The 15,790-nt window shown below is 33.8% G+C and overlaps 2 protein-coding genes across 4 annotated transcripts; one reads left to right on the top strand and one right to left on the bottom strand.

Moving 5' to 3' along the window:
• Positions 1-5,647: 5,647 nt before the first annotated feature.
• Positions 5,648-8,286, top strand: LOC7468540 (protein IQ-DOMAIN 33). Of its 2 annotated transcripts, XM_052446908.1 has the most exons (7): positions 5,648-6,065; positions 6,309-6,593; positions 6,861-7,067; positions 7,281-7,394; positions 7,484-7,852; positions 7,948-7,982; positions 8,071-8,286. In XM_052446908.1, the coding sequence occupies exons 1-7, from the start codon at positions 5,994-5,996 to the stop codon at positions 8,072-8,074; spliced, it is 1,086 nt and encodes a 361-aa protein (XP_052302868.1). In that variant the 5' UTR covers positions 5,648-5,993; the 3' UTR covers positions 8,075-8,286. The 2 variants fall into 2 exon arrangements, with proteins under 2 accessions (XP_052302868.1, XP_024441265.2); XM_024585497.2 differs by lacking the exon at positions 7,948-7,982 and having other exon boundaries at positions 5,654-6,065.
• A 594-nt stretch (positions 8,287-8,880) lies between these two features.
• LOC7468539 (eukaryotic translation initiation factor 1A) lies at positions 8,881-9,997 on the bottom strand. 2 transcript variants are annotated; one of them, XM_002320462.3, is made up of 2 exons: positions 9,858-9,997; positions 8,881-9,476 (listed from the first exon to the last, which is right to left on the bottom strand). In XM_002320462.3, exon 2 carries the CDS (start codon positions 9,463-9,465, stop codon positions 9,028-9,030), a length of 438 nt encoding a protein of 145 aa, XP_002320498.1. In that variant the 5' UTR covers positions 9,466-9,476; positions 9,858-9,997; the 3' UTR covers positions 8,881-9,027. The 2 variants fall into 2 exon arrangements, with proteins under 2 accessions (XP_002320498.1, XP_024441266.1); XM_024585498.2 differs by having other exon boundaries at positions 8,881-9,488; positions 9,858-9,953.
• Positions 9,998-15,790: the final 5,793 nt, after the last annotated feature.

The raw sequence follows: 15,790 nt of genomic DNA, 5'->3' as shown, positions 1-15,790 counted from the left end.
GTTTTCCGGAAAGTGGTTTCCGGGAAACCACTTTCCAAACTTTCTTGTGTTTGTTTGCCATTGGAAAAGTTGGTCAACGGAAAACACTTTCCAGTCAAAGGAAAATTTGGCTTGGTTTTCAGGAAAGTGTTTTCCTGAAAAATTTGGGCGGAAAACACTTTCCGGAAGTTGTGAAAAATTTAGAAATGTCATTATTTGCTGATTATATCAAATTTGATCCTCAAACTTTTGATTGCTATATATAATTTGTTTTGAATATTTATTTTTCAATTTCATCTCTTAAAATTTAATTTTTATATTAATTTTGGTCCTTATTTTTATAATTGTTGTTTGCTTTTTCCTTATCATTTTTTTATTGAAATTTTTTATCTATCAAATTTGGTCCTCATTCTTTTGATTTTTACTTATTTTATTTGAAATAATTTATGAAATGTTAATTATTATTATTTTAATTTCTTCACCTTTTATTTTTTTTAATTTTTTAGATTTGATCTCTATTATTTTGATTATTATTTATTTTATTTGAGATAATTTATGAAATTATATTTTTTTTCAATTTCATTCTCATTCAACTTTTTAATTTGTAAGATTTGTTCCTTATTATTTTAATAAACTTGAAAAAATAAAACATTAATAAGTTATTTTCCAGCTCATTTTCCATAACATAACCAAACACTGGAAAGTGTTTTCCAACTTATTTTCCATTACACTACCAAACATCGGAAAATACTTTCCCGGAATTCACTTTCCCGAAATTCACTTTCCCCGGAATTCACTTTCCAAAAGAAAATTACTTTCCTGCAAACAAACGGGGCCCTAATTATTTTTGTAAATACGCAAAAGACAAAAACACATATAGATATTTAATTTCAACTGAACTTTTTATTTTATACATTTTTATTTATTATATCTTAGAGTTACTTATGTTCCCAATAACAAATGATTTTCATCTTTAAAAATACGTCATGCAAATGCAAATGAAACAAAAAACCCAAGAGGGCACGGTGTAAGTGGTTCGACACTCTCATTCCTTAAGCAAGGTCAGGGGTTCGACCCCTTCTTGTGTATGGAGAACCTTTCTTGATGAGCACTTTACCCCTATGTGGGCCGACCTGGTGCGAGCGTGGATTAATCTAGACCAGCGTCCAGGATACCGCGAGATTTATACCAAAAAAAATGAAACAAAAAACATAAAAAAAATTAAGATAAATCACAATAATTTTGTTGAAGCATTATGAAAATTTAAAACAATTAAAAAATAAATAATAGTTTTTTAAAAAAATAAAATAAACAATTTAAAAATAAAAAAGAGGGTATTGATTAAAATTTTAATAAATAAATAAAAATAAGAGATGATATTAATAAAAAAAATTTAAAAAAAGGATTAATTATTGTTGGGCTTAGTAAGGGATTCAAAAGCCCAGGCCTGCAAGACTAACTGATTTTTGTTTTAAAGAGTAGAGGAAACGTCTTTCATTCCAACTTGTTTTACCTCGATGGACAATCTATTGTTCCTTTGAAATATTTTCCAATCACCTCTCATGATTGAAAAATTACGATTTAAGTTTTGGGATTTAAGAATCTATTTTAGATTTATTTTCATTTAAAAAAATATTGAAACCCAACCAAACAAAAAAAACTATAACATAAAAAATAATTAAACAAATTTAAAAAAAAAATAAGGACCCTCTATTAAATTGTTCTATAAAAACATTTATTAATATTAAGTGTCTGATTAGACAACGTGTCATCCAGTTTTCAAAACTTTTGAAATTATTTTTATTTTAAATTATTATTTTTTAGTTATTTTAGATTGTTTTAATGTATTAATATTAAAAATAAATTTTAAAAAAAATATATTATTTTAATATATTTTCAAGTAAAAAGTTTGATAAATTTTTAAAGGTTAATAATCTCAAATTGATGATATGATTTTAAAGGCAACGATTTTAAGAGAAGGGTTAACTAGGTCTAGGTGATGCAAAATAAATGGGGATTCAATTGAGAATGTTTTTTATTTGGAGATCCAATTGAGAATTGCATGATACTTGAGGGATAAATACATCCTTTATCCATTTCTTTTTACTTGCCCACGAAAATTTGTCAATTGTTTTTTTGTTTGTCTCGTTTTTTTACCAGTGCGTAAAGTTTTAAAAAATTTATATATTTTTTTAAATAGCTGTTAATTTAACATGTTTTATTTTTAACTGTATATTTTTATTTTTATTTTTGCTAATTGAGTATCTGTTTTTTGTTTTTCTTAAAAATTTATCAGTTGAGTTTTTCTAGTTTTAAAGCTAACAAACATTGGTTTTAATCTTGATAAAACAAAAAAGAGGAAAAGATTTGAAGGATTACTTCCGTTTTGTATAATCTAGTAGGGGTGAGCAAAAAAATTAAAAAACCAATTAAAATTTTGGAAAAAACCGACCGGTTCGGTTCGGTTTTGGTTTTATAAACCTGAAACCGAAAATACCGAACCAAACCCAAACCGAAAAAAACCGAGTCAAACCGGTTTGAACTAGTTTTTGTCCTAAAAAACCGAACTGAACCGAAACCGGTTGGTTGGAACCGGTTTCGGTTTTTTTAAAAAAAAATCGGTTTTGTTACTTTTTTTTTATAAAAATCAAATCGAACAAAAAATAATTACCCCTATAATCTAGTAAAGGAAAGAGAGTAAATTCTTAACATATTTGGATCAATTTGTGGATTGAAAAAAAGGGCAAATCTTAAAAATATCCTCTTTTTTTTAATTATATAGGTAGTCTCAATTTTACCATTAAATAACTTTGTATATTATTTTCATTCTCAAACTCTTAGAAATTCTCAAATAAGGGCTTCAATTCATTTTTTAGGCTTTTCATTCATATTTCCATCCAAATTATTGGTTTTTTTTTTTTTTGTAAAAACGATTTCATTTTGAAAAACAAAATTAACATTTTTGTTAAATAATTATAATAAAAGTCCTTAATGGATGGATCAAAATAGTTTGAAGATAAAATTAATACAAAAGATAGTTTAAATATAAAATTGATATTAGCTCAATAATCTGGTGATATATTTGATGTTTACCTAAAAAACAAAATACAAAATCCTGAGGAATGTAGTTTAACTGGTCAGGTCCTGGGTTTATTCTCTAGAGATCACCAGTTCGAGTCTCATAAACGTCAAGACCACTGGAGGTTTACATGATCGTTAACTTCAGGGCCCGTGGGATTAGTCGAGATACACGCAAGCTGGCCCGAACAACCATGTTAATCAAAATAATAATAATAATAATACAATTATATATTAATTAAGCTTAATCGCCCTCCAATGACTCATAACTCAAATAACATTAGAGCTCTCTTTCATTAAAGAGATGATTAACAGCCTACAAATGAATTACAACTCAAACGACGTTATTATCTTCTTTTTTTTTTTTTTTTTAAATCTCAAATCTTAAACTATGGTTTTCTAGTAATAAAAGCTTAACATTACAAACCTCTCTCCACCTCTTTTATTTACTGGAGAAATAAGAAAACTAAAAAAAGCATGGGCGGGGAGGAGGGTGGCAGATGCTCTCATGATCCAAGGCAGACAATGATAATGGCCTGAAACCGAAATCCTGAGGACCCATCACCCTCTTTTACTTACTGGTGAAATAAGCGGCCGACGAAGTGAAGAAGAACATTCCATGGCCCAGTTCTTGAAATGGTGAATGATGCAAAAAAAAAAAAAATAGAAAAAAAAATATGTGCGGCAATCCTCCTTATCTCCTGCTGATAGCCTGCAACAAGACAGCTAGCCCTGGTTTTGTATTTCGTTCCAAACAAAAATTAAGCAAAATTAATTTTTTATATTTTTTATTATTTTAATGTGGTAATATAAAAATATTTTTGAAAAATATTTTTTTAATATATTTTTAAATAAATAATACTTTAAAAAATATTTATTATCACTAGAATATCTTTTCTCGTGAGACACATGCGAACCTTTTATTTTAATGCTCAGGTAAAGAGCTCAAGCAACTCATAGTTTAAAATGTATCCACCAAAATCGTTTTGGAAATCTTAAAAGCTTTTTGTGTGTGTGTGTGTGTGTGTGTGTGTGTGTGTGTGTCTCTCTCTCTCTCTCTCTCTCTCTCTCTCTCTATATATATATATATATATATATATATATATATATATATATATATATATATATATATATATATATTAACAAAACATTATTTATGATATTGTTTAGGAATGAGTTTGCTATGTAGAAATGATTAATCATGACCACTAGCTTGATGACATGATAGACCTTGTCCACTCCATCAACAAGAAGCATTGACAAGGTTTTTGTACGAGTCTTAGATAAAAGGATCTATAAAGGGACACACAAATTATTATTTTTATTGGATTATTTATTTAATTTTTAAGATTTTGGAGGATTTGTTAGTTTTATTTATTTAACAAAATCATTTTTTTGAGAAATTAGTAATAATTTTAGGATTTCATTTTTTTTATTTAGTATTATTGGGCTTTTCTAGTTCTTCTATTTTAAAAAATAATTTCTCTATTTCTCTATTTTTATTCATTGTTTTTATTTTTTCTATGAGTTGTAATAAATTTTGCCAATAAGATCTTTGATAAATAAAAATCAAGTATTTTAAAAGTTTCCTTCAAATAAAGTTGCGTTCTTATTTTAAGAGTTTTTGGGAATAAATAAACCTCATTAATTAGTATTACAACAAGTTACCATGTCTAATGGGCATAGGTATCAGCAACTTTCCATCTCGCGGCGCTAGAATGGAGGCCATCTAGAGCACTGTAAAAGCTTGAGAGGTAATGTTGAGGATCCTATCATAGAGATTTGATCGGCAAGAGCATTTCATAACAGACTTTACTGAGAAACCACGAGGAGAGACACATATATAGATAATAAAAAGGAGAGAGACATGCTTACAGACTTAATTTCGAGTCCTGTGATTGTTCATATTATGGTCACTGGAGGTTTATATGGTCGTTAACTTCAGGGCCCGTGAGATTAGTCGAGGTGCGCGCAAACTGGTCCGGACACCCACATTAAACTAAAAAAAAAGAGAGGGACATGCTTATAGACTTAACTCGGGGCGAACCAAACTTTGTATTTTTTTTCCTACCACCCATGTATACAACATGTCTATATAAAATCTTGAGAGGTGTGGCTCAACTAGTCAGATCCTGAATTTGCTCTATAGAGGTCACTAGTTCAAGTGCCACAAACCTCAGGGTCATTGGAGACTTACATAGTCGTTAACTTTAGGGTCTCGAGGGATTAGTTGAAATGCACATAAGCGGGTACGAATACTATTTTATAAAAAAAAAGGGAGAGGGGTACATATGCTTTAACCATGCTCATTGGCTAGATGACAGCAATTCTGCATAATCTTAAAACACACAATGGGTAGCCTGATCAAACTGGACAGTCCTTAAAAGTTATTGATATCTTTTCAGGCCCAGCACAAACTAAACAGCAGCAACTTGGACCACAAATGGAAGGGTAGATGCATTGAGTGAGTGAGTGCCTAGAAAGGAATAGACATAGCCCCAGTAGCAAGCAAGCTTTATTTGCCCTGTCCTTCACAAGCCATGTGCAAAAAAGTGATATAAAAAGCAATAAAAAAAAACTCCACTTATCCTATCTATCTAATCTTTACTTTTCAGCCTCAATTATTTATGTGATTTAAGGCCCAATTCCAGGTCTAAAGCTCTGTAATCCTCTCTGATCGCCTGCTTAATGACAGCTAACAGGTCCCTTATTATAACAATACCTATTGTTAGTTGTTGCCTTAACCCTGTAAACTAATCCATAATTTAATGAAACTCCTGTGAAGTAACTGAGTGAAGAATGTCACTTGCAATTTTCAACTTTTTTTCAATACCAGTAATAATTGAGGGAATCTCAGTACCTGTGCATGGTTGTTGCAATATAATTGGTGGCACCCTATTCAAACACATTGCTTTGGGATTACTGGTCACTTGAAAATGGGCATCACCGGAGAGCTGGTTAGGAGTGTCTTCTCCAGAAACCGCTCCGATGGAACTCATGAGAGCAATGTAAGTCATAAAACTAGATACTTCATTTGATTTTCTTTAAGCTATATGGTCTGAATTCTTTGGTTTTCATGTATTTCTCTTGAGAATGAACACGATCTTTTCTTGTAGTTCTTTGGTTTGCTAGTTATTGTTGATGCCTCCTATCTCTCTGCACTATTGATGATCAGTGAGTGTACACTAAGCAGGAAGACTTAAGAGACTTGGTTGTGATGTTCTTTTTTGATGTTATGTTGACCAATTCAGGCAAGAATCACTCCAGGGGATCACAGGAAAAGGTGGAGTTCTGTTAGGCTATACCTTTGTGGTGAAGAGCTTAATTCAGTGCTTGCAGAGGAGGATTCAGCTTCAGTCAAGAGCTCTGAGGCCACTGTTACACAGCCCATGCTAGAAGACACTGAAGACAAAGGAGATGTCCAAAATGAAGAGACCAAAGAAGATATGCCGAAGGAAAAGCATAATTCAACTTCCAAATTATTCCGTCAAGAAGATGCAGCGATCATCATTCAGTCCGCGTTCAGAGACTTTCTGGTTCGTTCAGATAGGCTGAAATACCATAACCTGGATTATTGTAGAAATATGAAAGTAATAGTCATTCATAAACAGATATCATCGAGCAAAAATGACTGGTTCTGGTATAATATTTTGTGATATCGTAAGCCAGAAATCTTGCAGGGAAATTTCTAAGTAGACCGTGCATTGGTTAAATTTTAAGATCATGAAAAGCATCACTTGGTTAATCATTGATTTTGTGCCCTTTTCTGTTTTGGATAATTGTCTTAAGTTCTTGAATTTCAGGCTAGGCATAAAAGAGAAGAGACCACGTCAAAGGAGGATGGGCAGGAACTTGCTCTGGGAACAGAAAGTCCAAGTAGAGATTCACTAGGCACATCAATTGAAGTTCAGACTGGAAATTCTGTGGAAGTTCTTTCTGTTAGAGAGGAAAATGAGTCTGTGCATCATCGAGTGCAAAAGAGAGCCAGAACTCAGGTTTTCAGGCTAAAGGTGAATACAGACTGCTGAACTTTTCCCAGCAAAAAAAGCAAAACACAGAAATGAAACATGATCTAGTTAACTTATCTGTCATGAATCAAACTCTATGGTTTGAGCATAAATAAAGATTCAAAGTATGGCATAACAAATTATGAGAAAATTGGATACTTGAAACTTCACCGCTGGAATTAGACTAAATCTATGTATAATATGCATGGATTATAGGAAGATTGGGATGATAGCACGGTGATTAGCAACATTTCGAAAAAGAGGATTCAGAGCAGACTGGAAGCAACAAACAGGCGAGAAAGGGCACTGGCATATGCTTTCTCACAACAGGTATGCTTAAATTCTGACCGAAATGCAAACAGGAAACAGAGATTTAATGCTTTAACTAACACCGCTTCCGTCGTCTAATCTGCCTGTAGTTACGAATCTGCTCGAAGAAGAAACAGACTAAATCTGATGGCACCCAACCCAACATGAGTTGGAGCTGGCTAGAAAGGTGGATGGCAACAAGAGTTCCAGAATGCTCAGTGGAAAGCTGTACTGGCAAACAACTTGAGCCAGTAAACAACAATTACAGATTTGATTTCGGGGAGAGATTTTCTGATGTGGCAGTAGAAGAGAAAGAGAGTTGCGGGTCTAATGAGGTATCTGTCCAATTTGATAGCTTATCAATAGCATCAAACAACAAGGATGGCTTCAAGCACACTAAGAGTAGGCTTAAGGCTACCAGAACCATATCAAGGCGGAAAACAGCCCCAAGCTACCAGTGTCCGACAGAGCAAGCTAAGGTAAATTTCCCTGTCGGCTCCGCAACTATATGATCACTAGGGCACTTTAATCACCTCTTGTAACTGCATCTGGCTTCTGATACCTTTCTTTGTAGACTTGCAGTCCTTCAAGTAATAGTTCATCTTCCATGTATAACAAAACTCCTCTCCTCTCCTCTTCATTGTCTTCTTATTCTTTACAGACTTCCAATTCACTTACACTTCCATGTGTTGATCAGGTAATCAAGAAAGGGTGTTCAAAGGAGACTGAACAAGACAAGGAGCAGAAACCGAAACCACCATCAAGTGGCGGAAAAGAAATGAAACGCAGTGCTTCATCTTAACCAATGTAGCTTGTAACTTGTGTCATAATCATCAAAGAAATTTCCAATGTGTAGGGGAACATTGTATCATACTACTTGCAATCCATTCCGTAAGGACTTGTGGCTTCAAAATTGCCTGTAGAGGTAATGACTTAACATCGTTCATTCCAATCGCTAGATCTAAAAATGTGAGAACTCAGAACATAGATGTTCATTCTATCCCAAGGAAATTAAAGAATGCTAAATAGGGCATCTATTGGCATCAACAACACCCGAGTATTCTAAATTTGCACGAGGCGAAGAGAAAGTGTGACCTGGTATTCTGGAAACCAACTGCCGTCTACTAGAGGCTCATGTCATCAAGTATTAATAATTCCCGAAACATGCTTTCCTTTCCAGTCCCCTTGTGGATAAATAAAATAGCAGAAGCACTGCCTACAAATCGAAGCCCTGGAAGAGTTAATTCAAGAACGCTAACAAGTTACTTCGTTTGTTAGCGATAATCCCCATCCTGACACACAATCCGAACAAAGAACCAAGGCGAATGACTGGCAACCTAATCACACAATTACATTTTGCAGCCATCATGCAAATACCAAAAGAAAAACAGGGCAGCGTACTTCTCCATACAAAAGCCAGGAAACATTGGCCAAACACAGTATGAAGCACTGGGTATTCAGACAAGCATCAACACAAACAGCACAAGATAAGAGGACACATGTGAAATATTAAGAGTGATACAAATAGGCATTTCATGAGAATTATAACAAGTTTAACATCTCAAATTCAAGCTTATCATGCACATTTCTGGTTCTGGCATTTCATTATCAGCACTCACTGCCACTTGGCACTAAACATAAGAAGACGACAAAACTAGATCTTGTCAATATCTTCGTCCTCAAACTCAATATAATCATCACCAGCACCATCATCTTCCTCATCAAGACCTCCAGCAATACCTTCATTGAGACGAGTATTCTCAGGAAGCTCACCATAGGCCTTCAGAAGCCTAGCTTCATCGGGCATGTACTTCAATATAACATCAGCCTTATCATCCTGATAGTCGCGGAGGCCAACGAGAATTATATCACCCGCAGCAATCCAGACCTTCTTGTGCATCTTCCCTCGAATATGGCAAAGACGCTTGGTCCCATCAATACACATGGCTTCACAACGACCATTTCCGAGCATGCGAAGCACTTGGGCATACTCCTGCCCATCTTCCTTAAAAATAAGCTCACGCTTCTCGTCATCAGCTTCGTTCTTTCCTCTCTTCCTATTCTTTCCTCCCTTTCCCTTGTTCTTCGGCATGGTTTCTGATTCTGTTTCCCACACTCCAATAACAAATACCCAATCAGTTATCTAATAATTTGCAAAAAAATAAAAATAAAAAACATTTCTATAAATTGAAAACCTAAATCTTACTTTACTTTAAAATGATTTCCCCCCCTAAATCATTAAAAAAAAAAACTGAACAAGAATGGAATGAAGAAAACTATACAGCAATCGAAAAATAGAATCAATGGCAGATCGGGAAATAACAAAGCAGAAATGAAAATCTGGAAATCAAGAACAAGATTCTCAATTCAAGTGCGTGATAGTAATGGGAAATGAACAGGGAAAAAAACTAAAATCGCTTGCGCGTTAGTTGAATGAGGTCAAATAATTTAAAAAAAAAAGGGGAGATAAAAGACGATCAGTACCTGGGCGGTGGTGCTAAGGTGAGAGAGGAGCGAGGAAGCTGATAGATAGATAGATAGAAAAAGAAAATCAATCAGTGCGATTCTTTCTTAGCTTCTTCTTGACCTAAACCTCTCTTTTCTATAGACCATTTAGATGTCGGCTCAACTTGGAGGCCCAGATTATCCAAATTGGGCCCATGTTGATGGGCCTATTTATCTGTCTTGAGTTCAATGTACAAGAAGGTTTGGTTATTAAAAGCCCGATTGGGTCTAATTTTCTCGTTAATACTTTTGTTAAAGAAAGTAAATCGGTTGCCATTTTAAGCTAATATTTAATAAACTCAAATTTGGTAAGTTGGCATTATTCTATAAATATTTGAGTAAGATAATCACTTCTAAATATAGTAAAAATGATAAAAATCTTTTTATTTAATTTAAAAAATATTTTTTAAAAAACTATTTTTATATAATTTAAATAATATTTTTTATTTAACTCTCTCTCTGTCTCTCTCCACACACACACCAACACATCTCTTTTTCTCTGCACACACAAACATATGCGCCTATAAGGAATGGATGTCCTTAAAATGAAATAATCTTTCAATACACCTAATTTTTCAATATATCTATTTGACAAGTCATTATTCTACCTTTTTATTTCATAATTTTACACTAAAATTACAATAAAAAATTGATTTTATGAATTATTGAAATAGAATGATAGATTATTTCAAAGTGTTGAACATCTACCTGATACTTGTGCGCGTGATGTGATCTATTGCTGTTGATTTAACTTTGTAGCCTTACATGTATCACCAAAATTAATGAATCACTAACTGCTCGTTGGCCATAAGAATCAATATTATCTTACATATAAATTTCAATCTAAAATCAATACGATTCACGTATTTTTCCAACTCAATGTTCCACTACAAGCTTAGCCGAATTCCTTATTCGCAAAGGGAATACAATTCCTTTCTCAATTCTTTACGTTGTTATTATTATTTTTGTTATTGTTATTGTTTTTTTTTTCTTAGAACACATCAATTAATCCAATAAACATGTTTCTCTCACTGATAAGGCCAAGGTTCAACCCTCTCCTTTCTGGCAGTCTAGGCCGAAACCAAAGAAGAGAGTATGGATGGATCCTTTTTTTTTAATTTATTATTCTATCCCTCAATTTACATTTATATACATGTTATTTAACACAATTTAAATCAATTGTATTAATTCTCCGATTTCTTTCTCATTTCTTCCTCTTGGTCGAAAGTGTCCACAAAAAAGGAAAAATTTATTTCTTTCAATTTTTTGAAATTAACCAATTACCCAATCTTATCACATGCTTTCAATCATCATTAAACCATAAATTACATCATTACAACAATCTGCAACACAATTCCCTAATTTTACATAATATAAACAATTGCATTTCTTCATCAATACATGAAATTAAAGCAATTAATCACATGGAATAGGTCTGTTTCCTCAATAGAAAGATGTTTCAAAGATGGAAGGCAAGAAAACTCCAAGTTCTCTTCTTTTTCTCCCTAAACCCTAGCTTTTGATTTTTTTTATCTCTACAAAATAACTCTATAGCCCTTAATCACCCTTTTTTGAACCCTAAAGATATATGAAATTCCCTAATTACACCTAATTTCTCTCTCTTTTTTTTGAGTGAATTTGGCAAGAATTTGAAAGAAAATTCAAGAATCCCCCCCAGCTTTTTAGCTTGAAAACCACCGGCCAAGAGAAGAAAATTGGGCTTTTATATAGCCTAAATTTTCTAATTTTACACATTAACCCCATTAAATTAAGTTTTTTTTCCTATTTTGCCCCCATCCCATCCTTCTAAATTAATTAACGTGTTACTACTTTTCTTTTGTTCAATTTCATTCCTCTCATATATTTATTTTTATTTTTATTATTATTTTGCTTGAATTAGATTATAACCGGGTTTTTTTTCATTCTTCCCTTCAAATAGAAAATTTCGTCCTCAAAATTTAAACCTCATACCTGAATCTAGAAACAACTCGGGGTATTTCCTTCTTATTTCAGATTCTCTTTTCCAAGTCACCTTTTTAATTTGGGAATTCCTTCATAACACCTTGATCATCAAAATTTTCTTACTATAATCTAAAACTTTCACCGATTTCACCTCTAGTGTCAAATCTTCATCAATGTCTAGAGGAACCTAAGGTCGGACTTGAGATGAATCCACTTTAGCTCTCCTTAATTGGGAGACATGAAACATGTCGTGGATCTTGGCCAAATATGAAGGCAAGATCAATTTATAGGCCACAAGTCCAATCTTTTTGCTAACTTCAAAACTAATTTCTCTTTCTTGCCAAATCTTAACATTTGTTTCCATGGTGCAACCTTTACAAACACTTTATCACCGATACCAAATTCTAAAGGTCTTCTCTTGTTATCCGCATAACTCCTTTGCCTATCTTAAACCATTTTCATCATGTCTTTTATGATCTTTATCTTTTTTAAGGTAACCTATACCAGTTCTGGCCTAGTTAGCTACCTATCCCTACCTCTTCCCACCATATTATGCGTCTAACATCTTTTTTCGTGTATGGCTTCCTAGGGAGTCATTCCTATCGTTGTTTAACAGTTGTTGTTATAGGTAAATTCCACTGATAACATATGATCTTCCCAACTCCATCTGAACTTCAATATACAAACTTTTAACAAGTCTTTTAATATATGGTTCTTTCAGATTATCCATTGGTCTGGGGATGAAAAGTTGTGCTTAGATTCAATTTTGTTCCTAAAGCCTACCGAACATTTGGCAACAACCGGGAGGTAAACTCGAGGTCTCGGTCTGAAAAAATCAACACAGGTACTCCATGTAATCTTACAATTTTATCCACATATAATTTTGCTAATTTTTCTACCAAGTCTATCATTCTCAAAGGTAAAAAAAAAAATGCAGATTTAGTCAACTAGTAATGATGACCCAAACTGCATCGCTCCCTTTTTCCCCCCAAGTAACCCTGATACGAAGTCTATCGTGATGTTTTATAACTTCCACTCATGTATCAGTAGTCATTGCACAAGCTCGGTCGGTTTCTAGTGTTCTACTTTTACCTGTTGACATATCTCACACCTTACCATTTACTCAGCCACCTTTTTTTTTTCTCCATATTCGGCCACCAATAAAATTCTTTTAAATCTTGGTACATTTGAGTGCTCCCAATGTGCATTGTGAGCCTCTCACAAAATTTACTTTTTTGGTATTTCATCACCTAACAAGTACATTCATATTCCAAGGAGTATCGTTCCATCTTTCAGAATCTGGTATGGCGTCTCAACTCCTGACTTTACTTTGTCTTTTATCCTACCAGCTTCGACATCTTTTTGTTGAGCATCAAACAACCTATCTCGGGGTGTCGACCTTCCTCTCAACTGAGCTATCAAATACTATCCCGGTCCTGTCTCTATTTGAGCACCTATCTTTCTCAGCTTTAACAATACCCTTCCATCTGAATCATCTCACTAAGCCTCTACAACCCTATTCTTGCGACTAATAGCATCCGCAACAACATTTTCTTTACCCAGATGATACCTGATTACACAATCATAATCCTTTATTAATTTCACCCAACGTCTTTGCTGCATATTCAATTCCTTATGTGTCATCAAATATATAAAACTCTTATGATATGTAAATATGTGAACCCGAGACTCATATAAATAATGCCTCCAAACTTTTAGAGCAAACACTATAATATCTAATTCTAAGTCATGCACTGGGTAATTGATTTCATGGGTTTTTAGCTGTCTTGAGACGTAAGCAATCACTTTACCATGTTTAATCAATACACAACCTAAACCCTTCTTTGATGCATCACTATAAACCACTAGTCCCTCTGTTCCTGAAGAAAGTGTTAACACTGATGCAATAGTAAACCTCATTTTTAACTCTTGAAAGCTTTTTTCACATTCATTTGTCCATTCCTACTTTATCTCCTTTCGGATCAGTCGGGTCATAAGAATAACTATGGTGGAGAACCCCTCTATAAATCTTTGATAACACCCTACTAAGCCAAGGATACTACGAATCTCAATTACATTTGTAGATCTTTCTCATTTCAATATTGCCTCGACTTTTTTAGGATCCACCGATATTTCTTCAACTGATATAACATGTCATAGGAAAATCACTTTTTTCAGCCAAAATTCACATTTGCTAAGTTTGGCGCACAATTGATGTTCTCTCAAAGTCAATAATATTTGCCTCAAATGTTGCTCATGCTCTAAGTACAAGCTTGAATAGACCAAGATGTCTTCTATGAATACCAATACAAACTTATCTAAGTATGGTTGAAAGAGTCGATTCATCAAGTCCATAAACATCGCGGGTGCATTTGTTAACCCAAACAACATTACCAAGAATTCGCAATGCCCATAATGAATTCTAAAAATGGTCTTTTCTACATCTAGATCCTTGATTTTCAATTGGTATTACCTCGATCTTAGGTCTATTTTCAAAAACATTCTAGCCTTCTTGATTTGATTGAACAAATCATCTATCCATAGAAGCAAATATTTGTTCTTTACCATTACCTTGTTTATCTATCTATAAATTATATAGAGTTTAAAGGTTCCGTCCTTTTTCTTCACAAGCAACACAAGAACTCCCCAAAGTGAATTACTTGGACTTGTGAATCCTTTATCTAGTGATTCTTGTAATTGAACCTTTAGCTCTGTTAACTCAGCTGGTGTCATACGATATGGTGACTGGGCTATTGGAGATGTATCAGACAACATATCAATAACAACTTCTACTTTCCTTTCTGGAGGTATTCTTGTCAACTCATTAGGAAATACATCAGGAAATTCTTTTATTATTGGAACATTCGACAATTGAATTTCTCCTCTCTTTTTTTTTTGTCTTCAAGATATATGCAAGATAAGCTTCACCCCTTCTTCATAATTTTCCTTGCGGTCATAACTGAGATAATATTTTTCTCTTCTTTAAACATTATTTTCCTACCATCAAGTCCATGGAGGGTTATTGTTTTCGCAAAACAGTTCATTTGAGCCTTATTCATACTCAACCAGTTCATACTCAGGATGACATCAAAGTCATGTAACTCTAGTGGTAATAGGTGTACTCTCAACTCACATATTTATATTAACTCAAACCCCTTTATTCATGTGATCAATATTCACAGTCTCACTTAATGGAGTGCTTATAACAAACTCGTTATTTGTTCTACAAGGATTTTTTCCTAATTTCCCATCAAGTTTACTTGCAACAAATTAGTGTGTGGCCCCCAAATCAAACAATACATGAACAAACATAAAATTTAACTGTAATGTATTTGCCACTACATCAGGAGTAGCTCCGATCTCCTCTTATGTCATGTAATACACTTTGCGCTGAGTCTTATCACTCCGAACATAAGTGTAGCCTCTATTACTGCTAGCCCCTGATAATGTTTGTCTGACTGGTCTGTCCATAGTGGCAAACTGTTGTTGATTATGAGTTTGCTGCTGATTCTAAATGATCTCGGTCTTGCGAGGATAATTTTTCCAGAAATGTCCCTGACCCTGTAATAATAACACCTACGACCTAAATATGAGCAATCTTGCCATTTGCACTCCCCTTGTAAATGTAACATCATCCTAGTGTTACAGAACAATCTCCTAGGTGTCTTTACCCACATTGAGCACACAGAGGATAAGTAATTGTCCTGTGCTCTGACGCTCCTCTAGAAAAGCCACCCTTGGGGTTTGATTTCCTTCTTGTCAACCCCACCTAAGTAATCTAAGCAAATGCAACTGATGTACCTCCTCATTGCTTTAATTGATTAAAATGCCCTTTTCCTTTTTTCGACAGAGGAGGTCTATCAAAGGTATATTGTGCTTCATTCTGCTTACCTAATCCATGTTAGCCCTCTTTCATACATGCCTCAAAGGTCTCTGCAACCTCAATAAAC

This window comes from Populus trichocarpa, chromosome 14 (assembly GCF_000002775.5).
Source record: "Populus trichocarpa isolate Nisqually-1 chromosome 14, P.trichocarpa_v4.1, whole genome shotgun sequence".
Taxonomy (NCBI): domain Eukaryota; kingdom Viridiplantae; phylum Streptophyta; class Magnoliopsida; order Malpighiales; family Salicaceae; genus Populus; species Populus trichocarpa.
This window is presented reverse-complemented; position numbering and strand designations above follow the sequence as displayed.